A 25,638-nucleotide genomic window follows, 5' to 3' on the forward strand; every position below is an offset into this window, starting at 1 on the left:
CCCTCCATCCAGCTGGAGGCATCCAGGCTGTGACTGGCCTCTGGGGGTCCCAGGGCACACTAGGAGTTCAGTCTAAACTAGGAGTCCAGTCCAACAGGACGGCTCCAAACGAGCCCTACGTGCTCTCAGAGCCCGAGATCCGCTACCCCAAACGCGGTGCCTCCCCGTTCTGCCGTGCAGTGCAGTGAGTCAGCCACGAAGCACGGCACGAACAGCCCGAGCTCTCGCAGTGCGGACAGCCCCGCTCGTAGCGATGCCAGCGGCGCCGGGGCAGGATAAGGAGGCACGGGGGGCTCCGCACGGACAGATGCCATCCTCGGACACGTGCGGGGCTTTGCTTCCCTGCAACCCCACGAGGGATTTTTGGTCGGGATGAGCCTCGCCGTTCCCCTCCCACGACCCGCGGGGTGCGGCACGCCCGGGGCGGCCCCGTGACGGAGAGGCGTGTCTGCGGGGCGGCGGGGCGATGGCGGGGATGGCGGCGGCGCTGGCGAAGGAGCGAGCGGCGGCGGCGGGTGCGGGGCGGCACGAGCAGGCGGTGCCGTACCTGGGGCAGAACTTTGGGGCGCTGCGCAGGGAGTGCCTGCAGGACGGCCGCCTCTTCCAGGACCCCTCCTTCCCCGCCTGCCCCGCCGCTCTCGGTTATCGCGAGCTGGGGCCCAACTCTTACAAAACGAAGGGCGTCGTCTGGCTTAGACCTACGGTAGGTGCCCAGCTCGGGGTGCCCGAGATGCGCGGTGCACGCCGGCTCCATCCCCGCCGTTGTGTCTCTCTCGGCTCCCTCCTCCTCCTCCCGTAACTCGGGCTCGTTCTGTTCCAGGAGCTGTGTTCCTCCCCCCGGTTCATCTCCGGCGGAGCCACGCGCACCGACATCTGCCAAGGAGCGCTGGGTAAGCGCTGCGCCGTGCGGGTTCGCACTGTGCTGTACCCTCCCTTTCCCATCGTATCGCCCTGTGTCATATTGGAGCAGGAAGGATGCGGGCAGGTTTTCCATTTCCCGATTGCTGCCTGCCTTTGTGCGCTCCTCAGCCTGACTCACGGTTGCCGTTAGCAGCACGGCAGCGCATAAAGGATGTGCATGTTTTGGAGCGGGTCCAGAGGAGGATGCTCAGAGAACTGGAGCACCGTTGCCATAGCTGAGCAGTCAGATGTTCTCCTCAGGTTATGTGGTACCTCCAAAGAGCATGAACTGAGTCACAGCCTGTATTCCTTTCCCTACCGAAATAATATTTGAATAGGAGGCTGTTAGCATTCAGGTTTGTTCTCAGCATGACTAACTGCTGCTGTGACTGGCCTCGCTATCTTCTTACCAATCTGTGTGAGGGAGTTGTCTTCTCTGTCACTTACTGATGAACTAATTCAATGCTATGGGGTTTTCTTCTGTAGCCGCTGAGTTACTAAGACCCTGCTTTGAATCTATGTTCTTTCTCACAGATGTCCTATATAAATGCTTCTTTTCTTTGCCTTTGCCTCCTCTGACACATTTGCACTGAGAGATTTACCTAAGCTTCCATTTACTTGAACTTTACTTGCTGACACTGATGTCACATCATGTTTTGTGAGGTTCCAAAAAACATTGCACTAGAATACATCAGGTGCTCTTGGAAATCTGCATTTTATATTACTATATTGCTGTTTGTCCATAGAAAACTAGTGGCCTATTTATCACCCAAAAAGCTTAATCAGAAAGCAACAGGCCTGTGCCCATGCAGAGTTTTACAGCTGGTGCTCACCCATTTGGAGTATCTTAGAGTAGGTATCCAAAGCACATGCACCTGTCACTGCTGGGACACACTTCTTGGCATGGATTGCTAGCACAGAAAAGCTCACTGGGTTCTCAGGACAACAAAGCTCTTCCCTTTTGGCTTTGGGTTAGCCATTATTCTGCTTTACAATTGTTATTCAGAAGCTTTTTAGGACAAGTATTCAGAATCAATTGCAGTATCAGGTCTGCAGTTAATTATGGGCTTTGGTACAGAGCTGTAGCAAATGGGATGTGGTGACTCATCACAGCAGAAGAACCAAAGCAAATACAGAGGAAGTTATTCACCCTTAACCACATTCTTTGGAGGGATGTCACCATGGTATCACAACACTGAGGTGTACAGGGCGCAGTATCTTTTATACGCTGTTTAATCATAGATGTATCCTCCTAGAATACAGAGTTGTGGAAAAGTGATAAAGTGAGTAGGATGAATGTAGAAAATGAGATGCATGGTTTTCCCACGCTGAAAACCACTCTATTATGAGTGAGTTGGCACAGCCTCTTGTCTCCAACCAGAAAATTTCTGGGGGGGTCACACATTATTAATATAAATACATTCAGCCACTGACATAGTTGGTTAGCCCAGCCTGGCTGTCAGCCCTTTCAAATATTCCCTATACAGAACCTATACAAGCCTGAGATGCCAGACTTGCTTTGTGCACATCTGCAAAGCCTTGCAGGGAGGGGGGATGTGTGTCAGCACTGCTCAGATGGGCAGGCTGTGGGCAGCCCAGCAGGGATGGAAAGGGAAGGGTGGGTGCTCTGTGGGACAGCGAGCTTCCTGCACACCCCTGCCACCATGACCAGCACTGCAGTTTCTGAGAGTGAATCTTTGTTTTACTGTGTTGGTTTAGTTGTCTGGTTATAAAGTTTGGAAATGGAAGCTCACATACGGCCAAACCAAATGTACAGTCCTACAGATAAACTCAGTCTTTTGACTCTGTGATCAATGATAGGTTATTTGGCCTATGTGCTGATGCCTGATAACCCACCAGCCTGTGATTTTTGCACGTCTCATGCCTGATCCTAGTGTTAAGGATGCTTTGAGATTGTTTCCTAGAAATTAAACATAACCCTAGTGGTCTTTTCCTACCATAATGATTCTATGATTCTTCTAAGGAGGAGTTCTGAAATGCCATTTCTTCCTATGGGTTGCAGGAGTCAGGGGGTCGCTGGGTCCTTACATCTGTAACCACTTAGTTAATGAGCTTAACTGGTAAGTGACCACTCTGTTAAAACAACATTTGTTTCTGAAAATAAATGCAATAGTTGCAGTCTCCTGCTTGGAGAGCGATGGTGTGGAAAAGTACTGTCCAAACAGCCTGGACCCAGCCTGGCATGGTGTGTGTTGGCTCCATCTCAGGAATAGTGAAGAGGTATGTAGGCCTGAAAAACAGTGCATGCCTTCAGGTCTTTTCTGCCTTTCTGGTGACCAGCTCCAGACTGGATGTTGCACAGGACAAAGAGGCCTCTAACAAGCCTCCAGAGGTGTATAAGGTCAAAGGAACTCCTGTTTGGCAGGAGATTGCAAGGGAACTTTAACAGGAACTCAGCCCTAGGTTAGACGTCTGGGTGGCAAGTCAATAAGCATTGGTGAAATGCAGAAGAGGGAAAAGAAAGCAGCCTATTCTTGAGAAACGTGAGCCCTTTGAGGAGAAATTGCACCCCAGGGAACCTATATGCTCTTTGACTTTTCTCCATGCTGTTTTCTAACCTCTGCTACATACTCAATTGAGTATTAATTTCTTCTTCAAATAGTCCCAGCATGGGTGATAATTATTGCTTTTACTTTTTTTTTTTTTTTTTTCACTTCTTCTATTTTTTTTAATGTTGGGAAAACACCACATCTGCTTGGAAATGGCACATGTTTGTGTACATACATTAGATGTGTCCTGGAGGTAAAGTGATGAGTGGCATCTTCTCATCACAGCTAAGGTGATTCATTTCTGAGCCGTGAGCTATCACCTCAGCAGGCACAGTGATCTCCATGCTGGTTATAATGCACAGTCCTTATTCAGTACAAAAGTTAAAGAATAACTCTGAGGAATGAGTGCTGCCTTCTTTTTACAGGGGACTGCTGGCTCTTGGCAGCTATTGCCTCCCTCACTCTGAATGAAGAAATTCTGGCCCGTGTTGTTCCCAGAGACCAGAGCTTCCAGGATGAATATGCAGGAATCTTCCACTTCCAGGTATGTGGAAATCTGGCTCTTGCCTTCTCCTGAGTGTTGTTTGCCAGGAAATCTGTGTGGTTGGCCATGTCTATGTGCGAGATGTCTCTTGGAACATCTTGGGGGACATCAAAAAAACAGGCTGAAATCCAAGGAGAGTGATGGCGATGGAGGGAAGAAGGCCAATGACCAAAGAGCCAGGAGCAGGGGCTCTCTTTGCTGGTGGACAAGGGCCAATGATGAGATATTTGTGTTCTCTCCCAGTTCTGGCAGTATGGAGAGTGGGTGGACGTCGTGGTGGATGACCGACTGCCCACCAAGAACGGGGAGCTGCTCTTTGTGCACTCGGCAGAGGGCAGCGAATTCTGGAGTGCACTGCTAGAGAAGGCCTACGCCAAGTGAGTACAGGCCTGGGTGGCCACCTGGGGCAAGAGAATTCTTGTTCTCTCTTTTTGCCTCTGTTTCCCCATAGCACCCCCCACAGTGCAGATACACATTAGAAATGTCAGTCTCATTATCACAGTGGCTGCCTTAGTGAAACTGTGCTGACAGGTGCTACTGACAGCAGCCAAAAGTACTGTTTTTGCTGCTAGCCAAGAAAAACATCCCCTGGCAAGCCTGTTCTTCAAGTGTCATCTCCTGTTACTAGGGTCTGGGAGCTCCATTTCATGTGCTCAGAGCACCTGTGAGGGTTTACAGCTGCAGTGCTGTGGTATGCGAAGCATGCCAGTCCACCTGCCTGGATCTGTCTTAAGGGTGAAGATGCTCAAAGGTGAATTTCCAGTTTGGGAGGGCATCAGAGAGGAATTCTGCCATATAACATTACCATTTTTAAATTGACTTAAGAAATGGAGCTATTTTAGAGCAGCTGAAAATCAGTCCCATGATTGTTCAAAGGAGTGAAAGACTATGAAGAACAAGTATGTGGTTGGTTCCTGGGGGTTGGTTTTTTTGTTTGAATAATGTCCAAGTTTTTTGGTGTTTTTTGGGTTTTTTTTTGTCATTGATATGACTGAACTTGCAAATGATCACATTCATCCTTACTCTAAAGAGGTGTAAGAAGGAAAGCTGAAGGAAGGAGACTACCTTTGTAGCTGCCATGGTGCTGTTGAAAGCAGAAGTGCTGTGACAGTTTGCACAACCGAGTGCCAGTCTCCAGGAGAAGAGAAGAATAGGGAACCTGATGGTTGTGTGGGTGTGTGCTTTCACGCAGGCTGAATGGATCATACGAGGCTCTCTCCAGTGGCACCACCACTGAAGGCTTTGAGGACTTCACTGGTGGGATTGCAGAATGGTATGAGCTGCAGAAGGCACCACCCAACCTCTTCAAAATCATTCAGAAAGCCCTGCAGAAAGGCTCTCTTCTTGGCTGCTCCATCGATGTGAGTTGGTGCTTGCTGCTGTATGCTTGGCTCTTGCTCTGCATGTGGGCACATAGGAAGCGGACCTGTGTTCAGAGGATGCTTCCCTCTGCCTCTTAAAGATCAGAAGGCAGTTCCTTCTGCCTGGAGAATCTGACCCAGGAGTGTGACACAGCAATAGAGAATAGGTTGAAACACAGATCTAATTTGTTCATGTGTTAAAGTTCATTGCCTCAGTTGTTTTTCTTCCTTGAGACCCAGGAGTTGGACTCAATGATCCTTGTTAGTCCCCTCCAATTCAGTTCATAGGCTCGTGGTGAAGAATCATATGGGTAACTTGTTAGAGATCCCAGTGTACATCTTTGTTCTTCAGAAAGTCTGCGGCTTTGCAGCAGATTGTCACAGGCTTTGGGCAGAGAGCTGCTGCTAATGGCTCCTCCATTGTGTGCTCTCCATCCTGTTTGTTGTACAGGTCATACCAAAAGGTTCAAAAAAAAAACCCAACCAAACAAAACCCAGAAGCAAAAAGAACTGGAATACACTGTCCAATCAGGGAGGCTGCTATTGGTCATTTTAAAGGCTTTATCAAACAACACATTGCCAAAATCTATATCTGTGCTATAAAAAACAACGAGGAGCTTATTGTCTCTGACTACAATTCAGCATTGCTTTTAGCCTCACTGAAATGAATCTGAGTATCATTACTACAGTAACCAACGTACTCCCAAAGGAGGTAGTTGTGTCTAAACAGAAGGTAAATTGTTGTTAAGAACTGCAAATGTAATTTAAACTTGAGTGTTTCCTCCCATTTTTTTGTTTTAAAGCCCAGTCACAAGAGAGGGAAGTTTCACAGCAGGAAGAATACTTTGTTAATGTTAATGTGCAGCTCCACAGCACTTTCCAGGCTTGTTCTAGTCTACATTTAGATAAGAATCTAACATTTGGATTTTTGCTCCGGAATGATACAAACCTCATGTTTGGGGTGGGGGGAAAAACATATATTCCTTTGTTGATGAGTGCTTTATACATTATAAAGTAGTTATTAGTGAGTTTGTTCTTTGAAAAATCCTGTAAACTCTTTTCTTCTGGTCTGTCAGAGATAAAATGGAACAGAAGTTAAGCAATATAATGCCCTGTAGTAACAACAGGGCATGAAACGGCAACAGGAATTCTGTCTGCTTGATCCCACCCCCTTCCTCTTTATTTTTCTATCTCTAAGCTTCAAGTATCCTTGTTTGAAGACCACATACCTTCTGAAAAGGAGGAAGGAGAGTGACAAACATGTTTAATGGAGGTTGAAGAAGCTCTAAATCAGGATGTCAAGCAGCCACTTTCTTGCGAGAAGTGATTTTCTTTGCAGTGTTCATAGGTCAGACTACTCAAGTGTTGTAACAGCTTCTTTGCTCTTACAGATCACCAGTGCAGCTGAGACGGAGGCAGTCACATCGCAGAAGCTGGTGAAGGGACACGCGTACTCCGTCACTGGGGCAGAGGAGGTAGGTGCTGTGCCCCAACACATACTAATGCAGACAGCCCCATATGTGGTCCTCCCTGAGCTGTGGCAGCAACATAGCCAAAAATTCTTCAGTCTCTGCAGAGCCAGCTTTTTGAGTCACTTCTGTCTGAAGAAATAGCGAGTTAATCTTTCTGTTTTGGGTAAACACAAACTTAACTTCTTGGGAAAGCTCTCTGCAGAGGGCACGCTGTCCTCTGGTGGATAGCACCTTGAGTGCATGGCAAGATGTGTGAGACACACCAGGCAAAAAAATATATATTATTACGTATTAAATAACAGCAATCAGCATCTTTCAGTAGAGCACCATGTGTGAAAGCCAGGTGCTTAGCCAAGAGTAGGTGATAACAAAGGCAAGGTGAGCAAAACCAAAAGGAAGCAGACAGGTCATGGTGTCCTTCATATGTGTAAAGGACATTTGTTGACTCCAGCAATTATTTCTGAAGTATCTCTAGAATGGCAGAGTAAGGTGTGGTGAGCCCCAGCCATAGGCATGTTGCAGGGAGGTGAGCAGTGCTTGCAGGCAGGTTGGGGTGCATGCACTTGGTCCTCCTCTCATAGAAGAAGAATCAGGAGGGATTTGACGTTAATTCACAAAAAGACATAGGCAAGCTTCTCCTTCAGAGATGTTTGCAGGCTTTGTATGAAGAGTTCATTGCAGAACCCCATCCTTGAACTTTGGTGCTCTGCTGTGCCTGCTCTCCTCTGTTTCCTTGGCTGTGGGCTCTAGTAATGCCCCAGCTCCTGCCTCCAGATCTGTGTGTTCGTCATAAACAATGGCTGTTCCCTCTGGCTGTCATAGAGCTTTGTTTGTGTCAGGTTCTATGTGCACAGCAATGGGCAAATTAAAAAGAAAAAAAATGGAAGAGAACACAGAGCTGAGTCCTTGGGTGACTGTCCATGCTCGTCTGATCCCACCAGGTGAACTTCCGTGGAAGCATCCAGAAGCTCATCAGAATCCGAAATCCCTGGGGAGAAGTGGAGTGGACAGGGAGATGGAATGACAAGTGAGTCAACGGTTTGCATGTTGCCTATAGGTGTTGACTGCGGGGAAATGGTTGCGTTCCCGTTTTCCTCTGTGGTCTCCCTATTTCCAGCTTCATGTCATGTCTGCATGTGATGTTCACTCTGAGCTGGTTAAAAGAGGTATCCCACCACTGTGTCTCCCATGCTTGTAGTGCCCTCTGCACAAACACCTGCTTTTGGGCTAGATTAAGTGATTTGGTTTGTGATTCCTACAAGTCTTTTTGTAGTTTCTGCTTTTTTAACAGCCCAGATTCAGGGGTGAACTTCTGAAAACCTACTTTATATAAAGGCCATAAAAGTGCATTTCTGTTGTTAGCAGTGGAAGCTGGAGTTTATGTACTATATTTACTCTGGGTCTTCCTGCTCTGTTTCAGTCGAGGCATCAGTACTTTGTGAAAATAAAACTTCTGCCTTGCATTTTAAGAGGCCAGGTACCTAATGTCTGAATGTCCCCAGATTTCAATTCTGCTGTTGTTTGAGAGCCCTAGAGCTGCTGGGTGTCATGGAGTATTGCAATTGTGTAGAGCTGGGAGAAAAACTGAGTGGTGCCAGACCAGCTACATTAAGATTTACCTTTTTAAACTGCAGTTAATGTAGTTTTGTCTTTCAGCTGCCCAAATTGGAATGGTGTTGACCCAGATGTGCGGGAGCGGCTGACGAGGAGACATGAAGATGGGGAGTTCTGGTAAGCGAATGAGCCTCTTTCCCACACAAAGTACCCTCTCCCACCGCACTCTCCAAGATGAGTGAGCAAATTCACCCCAAATCCCAGTGCTAAGTTGCTGCAGTAGAGGGAGTAGACAGACAATGGCTGTCTGGAAACTGTGCATCATAAAGAGATGGCATTGCTTCTCCCAGGATGGCCTTCAATGACTTCCTGAGGCACTACTCCCGCCTGGAAATCTGCAATCTGACTCCAGACACTCTGGCAAGTGACAGGTACAAGAAGTGGAGCCTGCTGAAGCTAGATGGGAACTGGCGACGAGGAGCTACTGCAGGGGGCTGCAGGAATTACCCAAGTAAGAGTGTGCTCATCCACTTGTTGCTCTGGATATTCTGCAGTGTAAAGGATTGGGTTGAAGCCACAGCCCCAGTGGCACAGTGGTGAGGAACATTTCTGAGTCTGGTGTTACGTTGACTTCAGTGTTGGCTTTGGTCAGCCCTGCATGCCTTGTCCTTGATGTTTACTGGTCTGGGGTGGCTTATGACTTTCTGGAAGTATCAGGGACTGATATCCAGGAAGTGTAAGTGCATGGAAGACACGGCTCTATAATGAGGGTCTACTTGTGGATGTGAGGCTGGGAGGGAAGCAGTGGTCACAGCTTAATTTGGAAGCTGTGTCTGTCCTAGTTGGCATGTGTTTATCAAAGAAGGCTCTGAGCAGTTTTCATAAATCCCTTTTGCAGACACTTTCTGGATGAATCCACAGTATTTAATCAAGCTGGAGGAAGAAGATGAGGATCCTGACGATCCTGAGGGGGGCTGCACATTTCTCATTGGCCTAATTCAGAAGCATCGGAGGAAGCAGAGGAAGATGGGAGAGGACATGCATACCATTGGCTTTGCAATTTATGAGGCAAGTAAGATAAATGGAAGGAAAAGGAAAGGTCTCTCACTCTATTAGCCCAGCAAAGTACCCAGTTCCTTCTGTGCCCTACCTGAGTAGAGTTGGGCTTCCAACCCAAACTCATCAGAGCTGAATCAGATACCAGTAGCCTGAGTGAAAATTCCATTCAGGTGTTTAGAAAATTGTCCTCTATCAAAGCAGTGGTCAAGCACATGGACAGCCATCCAGAGAGATTACAGAAGCCTTGTTCTTGGAGACATTCACACCCAGACTGGACAAGGTTCCAAGCAGCCCCATCTAACTTCAGTATTGGCCTTGATTTGAGTGGGGGGTCTGGACCCAATGACCCATAGGGGCTTCTACCAGCTATAGTATTCTATGGTTCTACATGGAACCAAAAAAAGCTGCAAAGATGGGGACTCAGGTCAGGACTGTAGCTGCAGCCAGTGAGCAGCACTGCAGCACACAACTAAATGTGCTTTTCTCCCTGCAGGTGCCCCCAGAGGTACGTAGCATGCGGTGGCGTTGAAGGGTTCAAGGTGCAGCTCTGAGGCTGAGCTCTGTGGGCAGAAACAGTTGAGAGGATCCTCCTTCCCTGAAGGACCATTTGGGCTATGCAGAATCTGAAGTTAGTGGCTGTTTATTCTGAGGTGGGCTTGAGCCTGTGTTGCATTATCAAGATGTCCTGGGTTCGGGTAAGAGCTCGCAGTACAGCAGAAACTCATAAGGGCAGTTCCTTCATGGCTCTTCTCCCAGCACAGGCCCACACCTGCTCCTGGCCTGCAGAGGTCATGCCTGACACCATTAATACTCCACAGAGGTGTCCATTCTCATACCACAGCTTCTCTGGGCATTGCCTGTGCCTTACCACCCTCTTTGTGAAAGATTTCCCCGTAACATGTAACTTCTTTCAGATTCTGCCTTGTCCTGTCACTATCAGATCATGTTGGTCTCCAAAAAGTTGTCAGAGTTCTTCAGTCTGCTGAACATAAGCATTAGCTGAATGCTGTAGTGAGATGGTCTGTAACACAGGAGTACTGCGGTGTGAGACACTCACTCCCTTTCTCTTTTCTCTTTCATTCTGGTGGAACATACATTTTTCTCTTCACACCTCGCTAATTGCCATCTCTATTGTGTCTGTAACTTAAAAGAGAACAAATACATGCAAATGATGGGTTTTCTCTGTTTTCTTGCTTTCCATAAGTTTTCTGGCCAGACGAATATTCATCTGAGCAAAAATTTTTTCCTGACTAACAAAGCGAGAGAAAAATCCAACACCTTCATCAACCTCCGGGAAGTGCTGAACCGGTTCAAGCTCCCCGCAGGAGAATACATCGTCGTGCCCTCTACCTTTGAACCCAACTTGAATGGAGACTTCTGCCTCCGAGTCTTCTCAGAAAAGAACGCAAACTCAAAGTATGTAGCTTTGTACCAAAGAGGATTGACTGGGAATGGGATGGTTTGTTACTATTGTTGTTTATTTTACAGCAGTTTCTGTCTGGATAGATGCTTTTAGTCTTTGGACTGTAGCCAGCTGGGTCCCACAGCCCAAGCTGATCCATGGAAACTAGAAAGTCACATAAAGACGTGCTTTGCATTGGTGGTGAGCACACCGACTATGAGAAAGAGCCCACACCTCTGAAATCATGCTGGGAAATAAGCCAAGAAAATTGTTCAGTCAGCGGCTGCCTTTAAGAACACTGAGCTGGGTTTTAGTAGAGCTGGCTCAAAGCACACCATTGGCTGCAGATGTGACTTATCCTATACAGCACATGGGCTGGGGCCTTGGGAAGGGGTGGGAGATCTTTTACAGCAACTTGCCTCCTTCACTGCAAGCACAAACCTTCCTCCCCTTGCGTATTCTTTACACCAATGAGAATACTGCTATGTCAGTCTGTGGTTCACTCCACCAACCTGTCAGCTTTGAACATGCATTGTTACTTCTGTAATTCAAAGAATCTGGATCTTAATGTAACTGAATCAGAGAAGTGGCTTATTTTGTTTTTAATATCAACTTCCTTATCTCTCTAGGGTTATAGATGATGAAATAGAGGCCAATTTTGAAGAGGTATGTTTTAAATATTTTAAATTGAGATAACTTTGTCATAAATAAATGGGATTGGACCATCTTTCTCCCCGCGCATCCCAAGTAGATGACATTTTGCTGCAGGCATTACCAAAAACTTATCCCAATTTGGATAATTTTGGATATGCATAATTGAATGTCCAAAATGTGAGCAGAAACATTATAAGCAATAATGGAAACAAACGTTGCCTCTTTTCTGAGGTGGGACCTTGGGCACTCCAGGTACCCAGGATCAGGTGCTTTCTTCCCATATTCTGTATTTCTCTCTCTCTCTTCTAGACTGAGATCAGTGAAGATGACATTGAACCAAGCTTCAAAAAGCTTTTTGGGCAGCTGGCAGGAAATGTGAGTATTTCATGGTTAAGTCTTACAGGGGTGGCAGGGGTGAGTGTGCAAGAGGGACTGCTCCCAGTCACTGGTGCCAGTGGATCCAGACTTACCAAATGGGTCTCATGGTGAGGGCACACCCACATCAGACAGAAACACTGAGGGAGGCTGATCTTGACCATCAATCCCAAAAGATGAGGAGGCTGCTTATGAGACAGTGCCTGTGTCTCCCACTGAAGAACTTATTTTCTTCTTTTCTGCAGGATGCAGAGATCTCTGCCTTCGAGCTGCGCAACATCCTGAATAAAATCTTGGCTAAACGTAAGTACCTGCCCCCAGCAGTGCTTCAGGACACAGACAGGCTCCCAGAGAGGCTGTGAGAGATTCTCTCTTCACATGGCCAGGGCCACATGCCCTGCAGGCTCAGAGAGCTGCAGAAACACTTGGGCTGTGCCCACATATCACAGGGTGCATTCTCTGGTGGGGTATGTTTGCATGCCTGCTGCATACAGGTGCCTTTTATTCCAGCGTTTGAGCCTGGAGAAAAAATCCTACTTAATTTCCAAAGTGAAATCTCAGCTAGGAAGCCAGGGCTGTGCTACATGCATCAGCCAGTTAGCAATGGTGTGTTACTGGTTACCAAGCTTGATAGGATGAACGAGGCTACCCAGTGTTGACCTCCACAAGTCAAATGTCCATGTTGTCCACTATCTTTGTAAGCAGATAAGTTCAGGAAGGCTTTATCTTTGTCTCTTGTTTCTGCAGCATACCTACAAACCAGACTAACTGGACTGTTTGCTTGAGGAAATATCACAGCAAACCTTCACCCTAAAGTCTCTCTGTCAGGAAAAAGAGGGCTGTTCATTAGCATCCATTTGCCTCCTTCAGTGCCATGTCCGTCTCTTGTACAACACCAGAACTATCTCTAAGGACTAGCTTACCTTAGAAGGGGTACTAATGCAATTGCTAGATCCCAAAGGCTGAGGATGCTGTTAATAAGTCTCAGAGCAGCAGGCAGGCATTCCTGTGCTGCTTTGGCCCAGACCATGGCAGCCATATGATAGAACTCCTCTTCACAAGGGCAGATTTGAAGGAGATGCCAGATTACCACTGAGTAACCAACCTGCCACAGACAAGGCAAAGTGCTAAGCACAAATTATGGAGAAACAAAAAATGCACTGAAAAGAAAAGGTCATTTTGCCAGTTTCAAAGTAAGTCTCTAAAGAGACATGTAGTTAAGGATGGAAGTGTGTATGCTGGTTACAGAGCTCCCAGGCAATGGAGGAAAGTCCTGTGGTACAGCGTGCAGCCGTAATCCCATCTCTTGCTCTTTCTTTACAGGTCAAGATATTAAATCTGATGGCTTTAGCATCGAGACATGCAAAATAATGGTTGATCTGCTAGATGTATCCTTTAGAGCTGTTTCAGGATGCTGTTTTTCTGCCTGAAGTAGGTGAGCTGCTGCCTTTGTGAGCTCAATGCCTCCTGAGGCAGATCAGTTGTTTTTTGCACTGGTCCCCCCATATAAAAGCTGCAGTTCTTGCTTTGGTCACTGACCACGGCACACACATTCTCTCAGGCAGTGGGGAACTCCATTTCCAGACAGGCCCATCTGCTTTAAAGTCTTGTTTATTATGGTTTAGCTGATGCCAAAGAAAGGTTTGCTGGCAACAGGGTGTGGACAGCCTTGGCTGGTAGTTAAGATGCACACAGCTGGCTGTACTTACACAATTTGTTGTCTGGCTCGTGCTGCGGAAGGCATTGTAAAGCCATAAGGACTTAGTAAACAAGAAATGAAGCAAGCAAATAACGGGAACCAGGCTGAGCTTTAGGAGTGTCTACATCCAAGAATAAGCACAAAAGTGTAGGATGAAGGACTGAGGTCTAAGAATAGTCACATCCAGCTTCTCTGTTCAGTGGGAGTCAAACTGTGTACTCAGAAACAAATGGAAAATTACCAAACAAAATGATTATCTGCTCAAATTTTGTGTTAGCAGTCCATATTACTTAGTGGCTTTGGGGAGGGAAGCAATGAATGGCCAGGTACTTTTGTTAGCTGTTTGTGCAAGAGTTCTCTAAATAGCAGGCTTGGTTGTGTCTTTTCCTGTTTATACCTAGACTTACAAACTCCTGTAACTGCAGGTGTTGAACCTATGGAGAACAAAATGGCATCACATCTGCTGCTTTATGCATGTATTGAAAAGGCAGAGGAGAAGCAAGAAGGGCTTGTGAGCTGATCACAGTTTAAACAAATCAGCCACTTTATTGATTAGAAAGACAAGAAGCCCTGGAGAATAGTTTGTGTATCCAACAGGATGGGCTTGTTTAAGCAAAGGAAACAAACAGAAACATAAACTCTAGAGAGGACTTATATCCTTTTCTTAATACTTATCAAAAAATGAAATTAAGTCACAAGTGCTCGTGTTAATTAGCCCAGCACAGAGAGGGAAAAACCTTTTTCTGACTTCCAAAGAAATTACCTTGACTCCAGCAAGAATGATGGGAGTGGAAAGCTGGGGCTGAAGGAGTTCCACACACTCTGGACAAAGATTCAGAAATATCAGGTAAGACATAACTTTTTTGGGGAGGACACATAATAAAACATGGATTGTTTTGCCTCATACAATATACAGCTATTAGAGATTTTAATTGTAAACTTTGACGTGCAGCTCCTTTGTGCATGATCACTGCAAATTGTGTTGTATTTAAGTGAAACTGGTAAATGTTTCCACTCTGAGGGAGGCGAAGCCTCTTCCCTGCTGGTGATCCTCTTAGTTTCAGAGAATCAGAACAGACTGGAAAGGGAAACCCAAGAACTGCAGCTGAACATATGTACTAGGCCCAGTTACTTAATGCCCACATCAGCACTAATTGAAGCTGGTCAACTGCCTGGCAAACCCAGAGAGCAACCAAACCCCCCCCCTCTAGAGTTCTACAGAACACAAAGTAGCAGGAAAACAATCTAGTTGGCTTGAAGTGTTTTGCTTGGAAGCCCTGTGCTGTCTGCTTGAGGCCACCAGGAGTTGGGTGACAGCCATGCATCCCAGTGCTGCGACACCAGTAGAAAGGTGCACGATGTGTCTCCTGCAGCCTCTGTACATCCTCAGTTCCCCAGTTTTAGCCCTCAGCATCCACAGCTGCCAGCTTCTCTTTACTCTCTTTCGGCTGTCCAAAGCCAAAAAGCACTCTGAACTGTTGACAAGTTTTGACTTTGGGTTTTGTGTCCTGTAGAAAATTTACAGGGAAATTGACGTGGATCGATCTGGAACTATGAATTCATATGAGATGAGGAGAGCGCTGGAAGCTGCAGGTATTTGTCCTTTAAGTATTATAGCACTTCCAAGCTGGGGTGGCAGATACTCACCACACTCCAGTACATGATTTCTAAGCTCTTTTTTCACCCAATCCTTGGTGTTATATAGGGTTCAAGTTGAACTGCCAGTTACATCAAATCATTGTGGCTCGGTTTGCTGATGAAGACCTCATCATTGACTTTGATAACTTTGTCCGGTGCTTGATTCGGCTGGAAACCTTGTTCAGTGAGTACAGGTTTAAAAACCAAACTCTGTTGCTTTGCCTTTTCACTATGAGGATACTGAATGCTGAAAGCTGTTTTAAATTAACATTTGTCAATATTACAGATAGAACCACTACAACTGTCCGGTCTCTTTTTCCGCCTATTTGGCAAGTAGTTCTTGTTGTATCTGTAAGCCAGTGTACATTTCTGTCTCTAGTGGGATGGTTTAACAGTAGCACTTTTTAACTTGGGGGTGAAGCCTGTTGTCATAAACTCATCTCTGAGCTGAAGCATGGGGAAGAGGAAATCTTTCCAGCTGGTCCCTATATTCATTCTTCTCTATCATCTGTCATTCCATAGAAATGTTTAGAAAACTGGATACTGAGAAAACTGGAACAATAGAACTGAACCTCATTAACGTAAGTGCATTCAGCTCTGGAAGATTCTTTTATTTAGAAGGTGGAGGGAGTTCACAGCAAAGAGCATTCCACTCTATTCTGACTAGTTATGGCTGGGTATCTGTTCTCATATATGTTAGATTTATATCGCTCGTGTAATTGTTTTGAGAAACATCCTTTTCTAAGCTGTACCTATAGCCAGTCCCAAATAAGATGTAATTTTTTAACCAAAAGTCGCACATTTACCAGAAGTAATTCTGGCTGAAACTTGTGTAGGTCTCTTCCCTGCCTCTTCTATCAATAACAGAATCAAATATAGGCTTATGAGTACTCACAGGATGGATTACACATGCTTTCTCCACCATTATGTGTGTCCTGTAGAGAACTAGGAGAAAACAAACTATCTAAAGTGTCTTCTATTTACACTCCTCACAGTGGAAATAGAAACACACATACTTTCTCTGGGTATTTTTCATTAAACTTCAGGCCATCTTTGTTTCTCATAGTGGCTCCTCTTCACTGTCATTTGAACTACTGCCATCAGTCCAAGATGCTTCAAAAAGATGAAGATCAGGTGAAGATAAACAGAATACAAAGCAAAAAATACATATATGCTAAATGACACGTGCCTTAACTTGCAAATGGGAACTTTGCACATGCTTACAAGGAGGAAAGAGCTAATTCCACAGCAGAAGAATCTGCAACCTTGTTTAATAGGTTTAACAGTCTTTATATAATCCTATATACCCTCTGTACAGCTTTATTACTGTATAAATCCTAAGTGCAACTTTTGAAAATATTTCTTTACCAATATCTTCCTATATAGTGTGGGAAGAAAGATTATTTTGCTTGATTAAGGGCTTCTGTAATATGCGGGACCTTGTGGTGCTGCTATCTGAAAGGGGATGGTATTGCAGCCCCTCAGAACACAGGTGTTCAGGTAAGACCTGGGACCCCGCATGCTTCCTGTTAAGCTATGGTATTATTCATTCAGGTTAAATAATTTTTGAAGGACTCGAGTAGCAAGTAACACGTTTAAACAATCTGAAGACTCTGCATCTTGACCATTGATATCCCTGGAGCAGGAAAAGGCTGTTGGTAACTCAGCTCTCACCAGATAAAGCACATGCTCCCAGCTCTTGAGTTCCTGTATCTTTTTAAATCTTCCTTTGAAATACAAGTATTTAAATAAAAAGATAACAGAGAAAACAAGGCTTGCAAGATCCTTATTGTTTCTGAAAACGAGCAACATTTCTTTTCTGGGAGAGAGTCTTGCAGAATACATGCAGAGCTTCAGTTGTCCAGAACAGAACCAGCTGCCTTTTAATATGGAAAAAAAAAACACAAACCACATTCTGGAGCTGATTAGGCACTAACAGACATTGAATGTCTCTCTCTTAATGCAGTATTAGATAGCCTGACACTTTAAAAGATTAATTCTTGAAAAACTATGGTTTCAAGAAAGATGATCACTCCTATATATACCCCATACCTGACCTATTAAAACAACAAGGCTGTGAATGCAAGCAGAGTTCTCACCACAGCTGACATAACTTCATCCACTTGAGAATCTGTTTCCTTTTTACAGCTTCTTTCTCAAGTAAAAGAAACAAGAACTTACCCTTAAGAAAGCACAAGCCTGAAGGTGAGGCAGAGGTACATCACTAATGTGTTACCTTTGAGGAAAGACTTGGTACTTCCTACTACATAGCATTTATTACCAAACGATTATTCCTGAACTGATAAGCTATAAACAATATTTCCACTGGAAATTTGTATTTGGGAAATATTTTGTTCAAGGATTTTTTTTCTTAAACATGTCCCTTACAAGGGTTGTATGCAACTATCAGTTAAGGCTTAAATATAGAAAGGCAATCTTTGATTGATTGGTGGGGGGGTGTGTGTGAATAGAGAAAGTAGGTGAAAGTGACCACAACGTAGAACAGCAGTGCGTCTTATTGTCAAGCATTTTCAGATGGTCCAATAGAAGCTTTACAGGAAAGCACCCAGAGGTAAAGCTTAAGAGGAGACAAAAGTTTAATGGTATCACAGTCAAATAAAAACAAGTAAGTTATCAAGGACTACAGAAAGTTTCTACATTTAGTTTTAAAAGTAAAAAAAAAAGGCAATAAATACATGAGACTCTTTGCAAAAAGAGGAATCTAAAACTACACTGTCTGTAATAGCACATAATATTTTGAATACATAGAATTGCTAAGATGCTACAGCATTTTAGAAGTTATTGCTTACTGGATTGGTCACATTTTCCACTGCTCAGATGCACTTCAATTTCCACTTCTTCAGCAAATGTTCTGCTTCCAACGATAAGCATTTGGGTGCTGCACACGTACTTTACTAATTTCTCCCATCTGGAAAAAGCCTCAGGACAGATTTAGACAAAGCTGGTTGTCTGCCTCACCATGATTCCTTCAATGGTAAACTGAAAAGGTTCTTGCACTTAGCACAGAAAAGTGTTAAGTCTTTTCTGCCATATTTGGAGACATCACTTGGTACCTCAACACTAGGCTTGCTTAGACCACAGGCAGAATAATTCTGTTTGCTCGCAAGCATTATTTCAGCTTGTAGAATGCCCTAATCCATTTGCTAATGTATCAATCCTTCATTTGTTTTCAAAGCACATTCTTCATCATTTCAAATTACATTGTCATTGAAATAAGTATCATGATACTGGAACCAACACAGAATGAATTTTTTCTTTGTAAGTCATCCACGATTAGCGAGTACTTCAAGAATCTGCCATCCCTTCTACTTCATGCCAAGCTTCTTTGTCTGGGCTTAATCCTCGGGTACAGCTGAGGGTAAAACAGAAATGGGATTTAAAATTTTAGTGCTTAGAAAGGTTACTTTCTTTTTTAATCTCTCTTTGGTAATACAATTCCAATATAATCCTGAGTAGGAAAAGCACACCACTTACAGAAAACACTCAAAGCACTAACAAAAGTTAATTCAGCATCCTCAGGCAAGCTTAAAAACTAGTAACCTTGTCAGTATAAAAGGAAGGCATTGAAAAGCACAGACCAGCTCTGCCCAGGTGGGTGGGCAAGGAGAACTGTGTGGTTTGTAAGTCAAGAGACTTTTGTGCTCAGTGTATTATTGGATTTGATTGTCTGTTTTATAAAGGGAAATAGAGAGGTACTGAAGTGTTTTGTTTTCAGTTTCTTTATGCATATCAGCCTCTACAGGCCTACAGCTTTGGGCCATCCAGAAGCGTCTGGCTGCATAAGGACCTCAGAAATGTAAAAGCTACAAGTCAGCTAGAAGACATTGAGTAGCCACTTAAATTCACCCAATTGTCTGGCTGTTAATCAGTGTCTGCCACCCCACAGACCTTCAGCTACGTGCCATTCGCCTGTTCTGGGTACACAAATGGAATACAGAGGTTGCTCCAGTCTCAGCTACAGCATAATGATGGATGGAATGCAGTACACAGAAGAGCTGAGTGTTTGGGAAGCTCTTAGACCTCACTTGAAAAGGGCTTTGGAACAACTCCTGCTCTGCAAAGCATGACTACTGGTGTACAGAAATAGAAAGATGCACTTTGTTCAGTTAGGAAGGATGCATCCTTCATGCTCTAAGCTGTAACACATCTACATTACTGCTGTTCAAGTAAAGTTCTTGAAGATACTCTTTACCCCATTCAGAGGAAGACTCCAGCTTTCTTCTTGCTCTTAATTGAGCAAAAAGCTCAATAAGCAAATAATTGATTAATGGAAGACCAGCAAATTCACCCAAAAGATTTGTTTCAGCCTGATAACTGTGGTTTTACCCCAGTAGAAATGAAGTCAGTCTTCAAAAGATTTTATTTGGTATTAAGCAGTCAGTGTTTTGACAGTATCACCCTATTCTAATTCCATTTTAGAGCTCTTGCACAGCTTAGCAAGCTACTGAGTCACTAAGGAGGGCAGGGTACTGAGGCAGATTAATTCATCCTAGCTTTTCTTCAGTGCACCCAACTGGAAAAGGATGAAGAAGCTGTGATAAAAGTATAGCTTAATATAGTGAACTACCAAACACTTTTATCTAGGCTTAACAGCTTAGCCTGGATTTCAGCTGCAATATTAAGAGTCCAAGAGATGTTTCTTTGAGAGTAACAAAAAGAATACTCAGGTGGTGATACTAAAACAACTGAACAGGGTAGTTATTCCAAAGGTTTTGCTGGGATTGTGCTGTATGAAGAAGGGAGGAGCGATCCCCAGTCTGAGTTGTGCTGCCTTTTACTTGTCATATTTTTCATTACAGAAGCACAGATGTTCTCATTCTTAATCCAAGTGTCTGTTCTGCAGGTCTATTGTGCCTACTCATGTATCACTTCTGAAAAGAGGGGAAGCCCTGTTCACATACTTAACAAAACTTTATGTGCACATCATGTTCAGATAAAAGTTATTTCTCTTTCCTTTCAGATAACGAGATAAGGTTAGTATTACAACCTGATATGTATAGCAGGGCAGTGACGTGTGTTCTGTGTACCCATTAATATCATATAGTGGGTATCTAAACAAAGAGTGTGACTTCACTCTCCTATGGAATAAATGGGGAACTTCAACCTTTACACTTTTTAAACCACACATAACTTAGACGTGTGAGAAGAATGTTGTGAAGATCCCACATGATGTTTTGTTGTTTGTTTTAAATGGACTCCAAAAAATAATGAGGACTCACCCCAAGCAGATTGCGGGGAACGTAGCCTTCCTTGTCATTCAGCCGTGCCCACCACCACTCAATCTCATCTTCATCCTCCCGGCGCAGGATTGTCATGCAGTCTCCTTCTTTCATTGAGAGCTCATCATCATTCTGAGCCTCATAATCCCACAGTCCATAAATCACTCCTTTGTTCATTATTCCCATTTTCTCCTGGACTCCTGCAATATGAAAAATACACAGCAGCTCAACATAAAAGATATCAAAAGGCAGCTGGAAAGACTGCTGTGTTCTTATTGCAGCTTTGGGCTTCCTCAGAGGCCTCATTGGTACAGTTCCATGAGATAAACCCCCGGATAGAAGAGGGGCCTGAGAAAGCTGGTTTATATTTAAGAATCACCTCCTGCAAGCTCATAAGCAACACATCCCAAAAGAGGAAGCCAGGTAAAAATGTCAGGAGGTCTACACAGATAACAAGGACAAACTCAAACACTGGAAGGAAGCCTGTGAAGGATGGAAGCCTGGGGCAATACAGAGAAACTGTCCAAGCAGATAGAAATCAGATTAGGAAAGCTAAATCCCAGACAGAACTGAATCTGGCTAGAAACATCAAGGGCACCCAGAAAAGCTTCCATAAGTACATCAGGAATAAAAGGAAGATGAGGGAATCCTCTATGGAAAAAAGCTGGAGACCCAGTTACCTGGTATGGTAGTCATCACCTACCGTATAGGAACTGGGAACACTGTGTGTAGCCGTCTTCCATTTCCTCACACTTGTCTGCAGCTGTCTGCATGTCACTGTAGGTCGTAGCAAATACAGCCGCGCCAGACTCCACCAGGAACTTGCACACCTGCACATTATTGCAAGATGCTGCACAGTGCAATGGGGTCCTGTAAGCCAAGATGAGAAAATTATTGTTCATAACAGTGCTTTCAGGTTCCTTGCAGTAAATCACCTTCATGCGTGACTGCCAGCAATCAGTACTATATATCACTAAAGACTTCCTACCCAAAGCACTTAACCCAGGGTGGCAAGAACAATTGCTTTTCACAGTTCAGGGGTTACCACCAGGAGCTGCCCGAGCCCTAAAGGTGCATATGAATCTCTACAGTTACATTACGCTTTTCTAATCCATCAACATTTTAAGGATGGTCACCAAGGCAATAAGAAAGCAAAAAAAACAACAAAAAAGGAATGACTCACACTCAGAAACACTCCTGAAATCACAGCCTATTAGAAAATTCACCATGACTTCAAAACACGCTCTGGTGACAAGTACAGGTAACTGGAATAACTGATGAGGCCAAGGGACAACAAGCACCTCTTTTTCAGTCTTGGGCATTAGACACTTCTGTTACATAGTCAGCTGTGGGCCTGCAGACAGAACCCATTAGGTACCACTTAAAGAATGCCTTACCATCCATCACTGTCTGCAGCATTCACGTTCACACCAAACTGCACCAGGAACTTCACAATTTCTGTGTGCCCAGCACACACAGCGTTGTGCAGTGCAGTAATCCCTTCATCATTGGGCATGCTTGGATCTTCAACCTAGCCAGTTAGAAAAAGGAAACATTCAGATTCTCTCTATATAATAAATGCCTGTGCGTGTACTAAAGTGAGCGATCCTCTTCTGAAATAGGATGTTGAGCCACAATTCTACAGAGGATATCAGCAACAGGAAGAAAACTACAGCAGTAACCCATCTCACTAGAAGATTCACATTTAAGTTTTCAGCCTCCATTTAACAGTGAGAACCTAAACTGGTTCAGAGAAACAGTAAAGAGATAACACAGTAAAAGGTTTTATTATAAATTTCAAAGCCTTGCCTATTTGACTATAAGCACAATTTATCTGAATAGGAGGCAAAAATACTATGTAAGAAAATAGGTGATAAATCCTCTCCTGCACATTCACAGTCTTGGTGCTAAATACCCAACGCGGATTTAACACAGACAAACCAGCCTCCAAGTGGCCATTTCCTGCTAGAACTGCTTTTAATCCTCTCAAGGGCAGATCTCTGTTTTGCACTATCTTAGCTTCTCAACCCCATCCAGAAAAGCAGTGACATCCCAATTTGAACTGGGATTGCTATTCTTTCCATTAGAAGGCAGCACTTGAGTTGGACTAGATGACTTCAGGAGTCCTTTCCAACTCCAACAAGTCTATGATTTGTACCTCATAAATGATCCTCTGCACGAGGTCAAACTCCCCCTCCAACGATGAATCCAGCAGCAATGCAAGGGGGTTGAACTTCACTCTCATTCCATGAGCAATTCTGTCAGAGCCAGCCTTACGCAGGTTTGTCCTCTTCCCCTGTGAGAAGGTAACACAGTTATGGGACATTTTTACTGGAAGAACAAGAATACAAAATCACGCACTTGAGAACAACAGCAGAAATAAACAATTAAGGCAGCACTCAATGTGAAATAGGCTTTTTTCTACCAGCAACCCAATACATAATGAACATAGCAGGTTATGACAGATCTCTGACTTTAGGTCCAGTTAAAGTTCCTATGTTCAACTCAAAAGACATCTCGATAAAACTCCAAGTCCCAAAACTTTCAGATCCCTAAAAATCAGGGGGGAAAAACCAACCTGTTCTCAGATAATGTTAGCATTAACTCTCAGGGCTGTTACACAAAGCTAGGAACTTCTTAAAAGACTTTATGAAGTAGCACAGAGTCTCTTTGGGTTTGGCTTTTTTTAAGTTGAGATGTTAAGTTAAACAGAGGTTAACAGGAATGGAAACAGTTAAGGAAAATGATACTGGAAAGACTGTAGAACCAAACATAGAAGAGCTATAGAGGCTCCCAATGATACTGGAAAGCAAGTATTTCTATAGCTTAATTTGTACTCTTTCCCATAGAGAATATGCATACATTAGATCAGCGTTCTCCCCAGCTGGCTGTGCAGCAGCAATAAACACTATTCATAAGGCCATGCAAATTTCCAACAGATGTCCAAGCAAAGATGAATAGAAATGACTCATGTTTCGCAAGAGTAAACATGCAAAGATGAAAGTTTTATAAGAAGAGATTCCCAGAAAATACTTGTGTGTATATCAAAAGCACAGGCTTTTTAAAGCAAGACCTAGTCAGCACAAACCAGAACTTAAATACGAAGCTGAGAAGTTGGGCTGGTTTCTTCTCATCATAGCAGAATTATTACAAAGCCAACCAGAACAGAGTTTGTATGATTTAGGAAATCTACTGCTCAAGTTCCCTTGCTAAAGGGAGGAAGGATGCAGTCTCAAAGGCATGAAAACTTGCAATGACTATTCCAAGGCTAAAAAAGCATGCTAAAGCTTTTAACTCCTCAGCATTGAAGTGACAGAGGAAAAAAATGCTTTCATGTACACGGTTACTAAAATTCGATTCATAATAAATTGGAAAGAAACTCTTTAAGGAAAAGTATTAAAAATTCCTGTTCTACAAGGGTGAGATAACACCACACTACACACACAAACGTATTTCCCAAACAAATGAGACTGTAAAATGCTGCCTAACCTTAGCCCAAAGGGGCTGCATTTAACTTGAGATCTAACTAATGTCAAATTAAAGTTCCTAAATAAATTAATTAATTGGACAACATTTCAGTAGAAGAAATGCAAGCAGCTGCCTCCAAATGAGTTATTAAAGCAGAAACTAAAGGAGTCCATTTCCCCATACTTTTCAAGCAATGCACTTAAAATAAACAAATGCAATCCAGGATTAGGGGAATTAGTTTCCATCCCATATGAGCAATGAAATACATATTGCCCCAAAACCAGTTCAATTTCAATATGAAGGAAGTATAGTTCGGATGTAAATAGCAGACTTCTATAAGGAATATTTTAGAAAGCTCAGAAGAGTTCTATTTGTGTAATCAAATTCCATTTAAACTTCATCATGTCACTCATTTCAGAGATTACAGAGGCTTTTCATTACTCTCATTCAATTTGGAGATAAAAAAAACTAATACCCACAGAGACACTTTTAGCCTGTTTGCACAACAGTTCTCCTACATCCACTTAATGTCTACGATAGGAAAGACAGAATTTACAGCAGAGCTTAGGGTGATTTACAGAGCACTCAAGTTATAGGCTAGCCAACACTTACAGGAGGCAAGGAGAACTGCCCTGTAACTTCAGGAGGGCGCATGTTGAATGAGTCCTCTCCCAAACTTTCTGGCTCCCCTGATGGATATGGAGGTGGTGGATATGGAGGATACTCCTCCATGTATACTTCCAGCGGTAGTGGAGCCTCATGGCTTGGTTCTTCCATTTTTGGCTGCATGGATTCATCACTATCTGATACCCCTTCAGGTACCGGGTCTAAAACAGTGGAGGGAAGAACAGCTTCGCTCTTATCTGCTGGTATGTTTTCTGCTTCCTCAGCAATGGTTGGTTCAGGCATAGAAGAAACAGTCTCTTTCTCTGATTCTGCACTTGCATAAGGATTTGGGATTTCCACTGGGCTTTCAGGACTGACAGCTGATGCTGTCTGTTTGGAGGGATGCGATGGAGCTGAGATAGTCTCCATAGCAGCCAGAGTCGTCCTCTGATACAGAAGCTTTTGAATATTGGGGCCGTTAGGTCCTTCTGGCTCAGTAATGGAGCTACGTTTCTTCAATGGCCTGGGCGCGTTGGACAGCTTCTTCCGTAGCGCTTCCAGATCAGCATCACTCTGGTTGCGGTACGGATTAGACAGAAAAGGCAGCAACTTGGTTGGACTGAGGGGACGGGGAATTCTCTCTGTTTCATGACTCTCATGAGCAGAGGCTGTTGTTTCCATCTCGGGCTCTGGACTGCCTGGCTTGCCTTGCAGGTTTGAGTAGATGTTCTCTGTCTGCGGCAGCTGATTCTGTACACCTGCTCCTGCCATCACAGGCTTGCCATACACTAGAGAGAAGTTAGAGAATGGTAGGGAGAAAACAACTGTCAAAACCTGATCAATAAGCCTATCAAGAACATGCAACTCAATTCATCTGCCCAAGGCAGAGAAGCACAACAGCAGAATCAACCAAACAGAACTCAACCAGGCTTACCATTATCATTTAATTAACTTAAAGATGGAAGACAGATACTTTGCACTCTTTGAAAATATTTATTTACACCACGCAAGACCCACCTGAGACTCTTGCAGCTGCACTAACTTGCTGAACTGCCCCCCAAAAACAGCTCTGTATCCACTACCCACAGATTAAGTGGAAAATAGCTCTCTCTGAGGTTTATGAGAACAGAAGAGAGGTAAAGAGCTACAGGCTTAC

The 25,638-nt window shown here is 44.1% G+C and overlaps 2 protein-coding genes across 5 annotated transcripts in view; one reads left to right on the forward strand and one right to left on the reverse strand.

Moving 5' to 3' along the window:
* The first annotated feature begins 409 nt into the window (after nucleotides 1–409).
* Nucleotides 410–16,937, forward strand: CAPN2 (calpain 2). The gene is made up of 21 exons (XM_015857230.3): nucleotides 410–703; nucleotides 821–890; nucleotides 3,836–3,954; nucleotides 4,198–4,331; nucleotides 5,147–5,315; nucleotides 6,707–6,790; nucleotides 7,729–7,814; nucleotides 8,444–8,518; nucleotides 8,692–8,852; nucleotides 9,240–9,409; nucleotides 9,894–9,905; nucleotides 10,605–10,816; nucleotides 11,432–11,468; nucleotides 11,766–11,831; nucleotides 12,077–12,134; nucleotides 13,155–13,219; nucleotides 14,309–14,377; nucleotides 15,045–15,123; nucleotides 15,236–15,352; nucleotides 15,691–15,749; nucleotides 16,235–16,937. Exons 1-21 carry the CDS (start codon nucleotides 467–469, stop codon nucleotides 16,256–16,258), a joined length of 2,103 nt encoding a protein of 700 aa, XP_015712716.2. The 5' UTR covers nucleotides 410–466; the 3' UTR covers nucleotides 16,259–16,937.
* An 810-nt stretch (nucleotides 16,938–17,747) lies between these two features.
* Nucleotides 17,748–25,638, reverse strand: part of TP53BP2 (tumor protein p53 binding protein 2) — a 37,320-nt gene continuing 29,429 nt past the window's right edge. For all 4 annotated transcript variants that reach the window (XM_015857229.3, XM_085542951.1, XM_085542952.1 and 1 more), the window contains 6 exons: nucleotides 24,489–25,270; nucleotides 22,567–22,704; nucleotides 21,806–21,939; nucleotides 21,112–21,278; nucleotides 20,409–20,608; nucleotides 17,748–18,541 (listed from right to left, as the gene is read on the reverse strand). In XM_015857229.3, the coding sequence (XP_015712715.2) occupies nucleotides 18,500–18,541; nucleotides 20,409–20,608; nucleotides 21,112–21,278; nucleotides 21,806–21,939; nucleotides 22,567–22,704; nucleotides 24,489–25,270 (1,463 nt within the window). In that variant the 3' untranslated portion in view covers nucleotides 17,748–18,499. The remainder of the gene's footprint in view (nucleotides 18,542–20,408; nucleotides 20,609–21,111; nucleotides 21,279–21,805; nucleotides 21,940–22,566; nucleotides 22,705–24,488; nucleotides 25,271–25,638) is intronic.

The sequence above is a fragment of the Coturnix japonica genome, chromosome 3 (assembly GCF_054131305.1).
Source record: "Coturnix japonica strain WE chromosome 3, WE-NBRP24, whole genome shotgun sequence".
Lineage (NCBI taxonomy): Eukaryota > Metazoa > Chordata > Aves > Galliformes > Phasianidae > Coturnix > Coturnix japonica.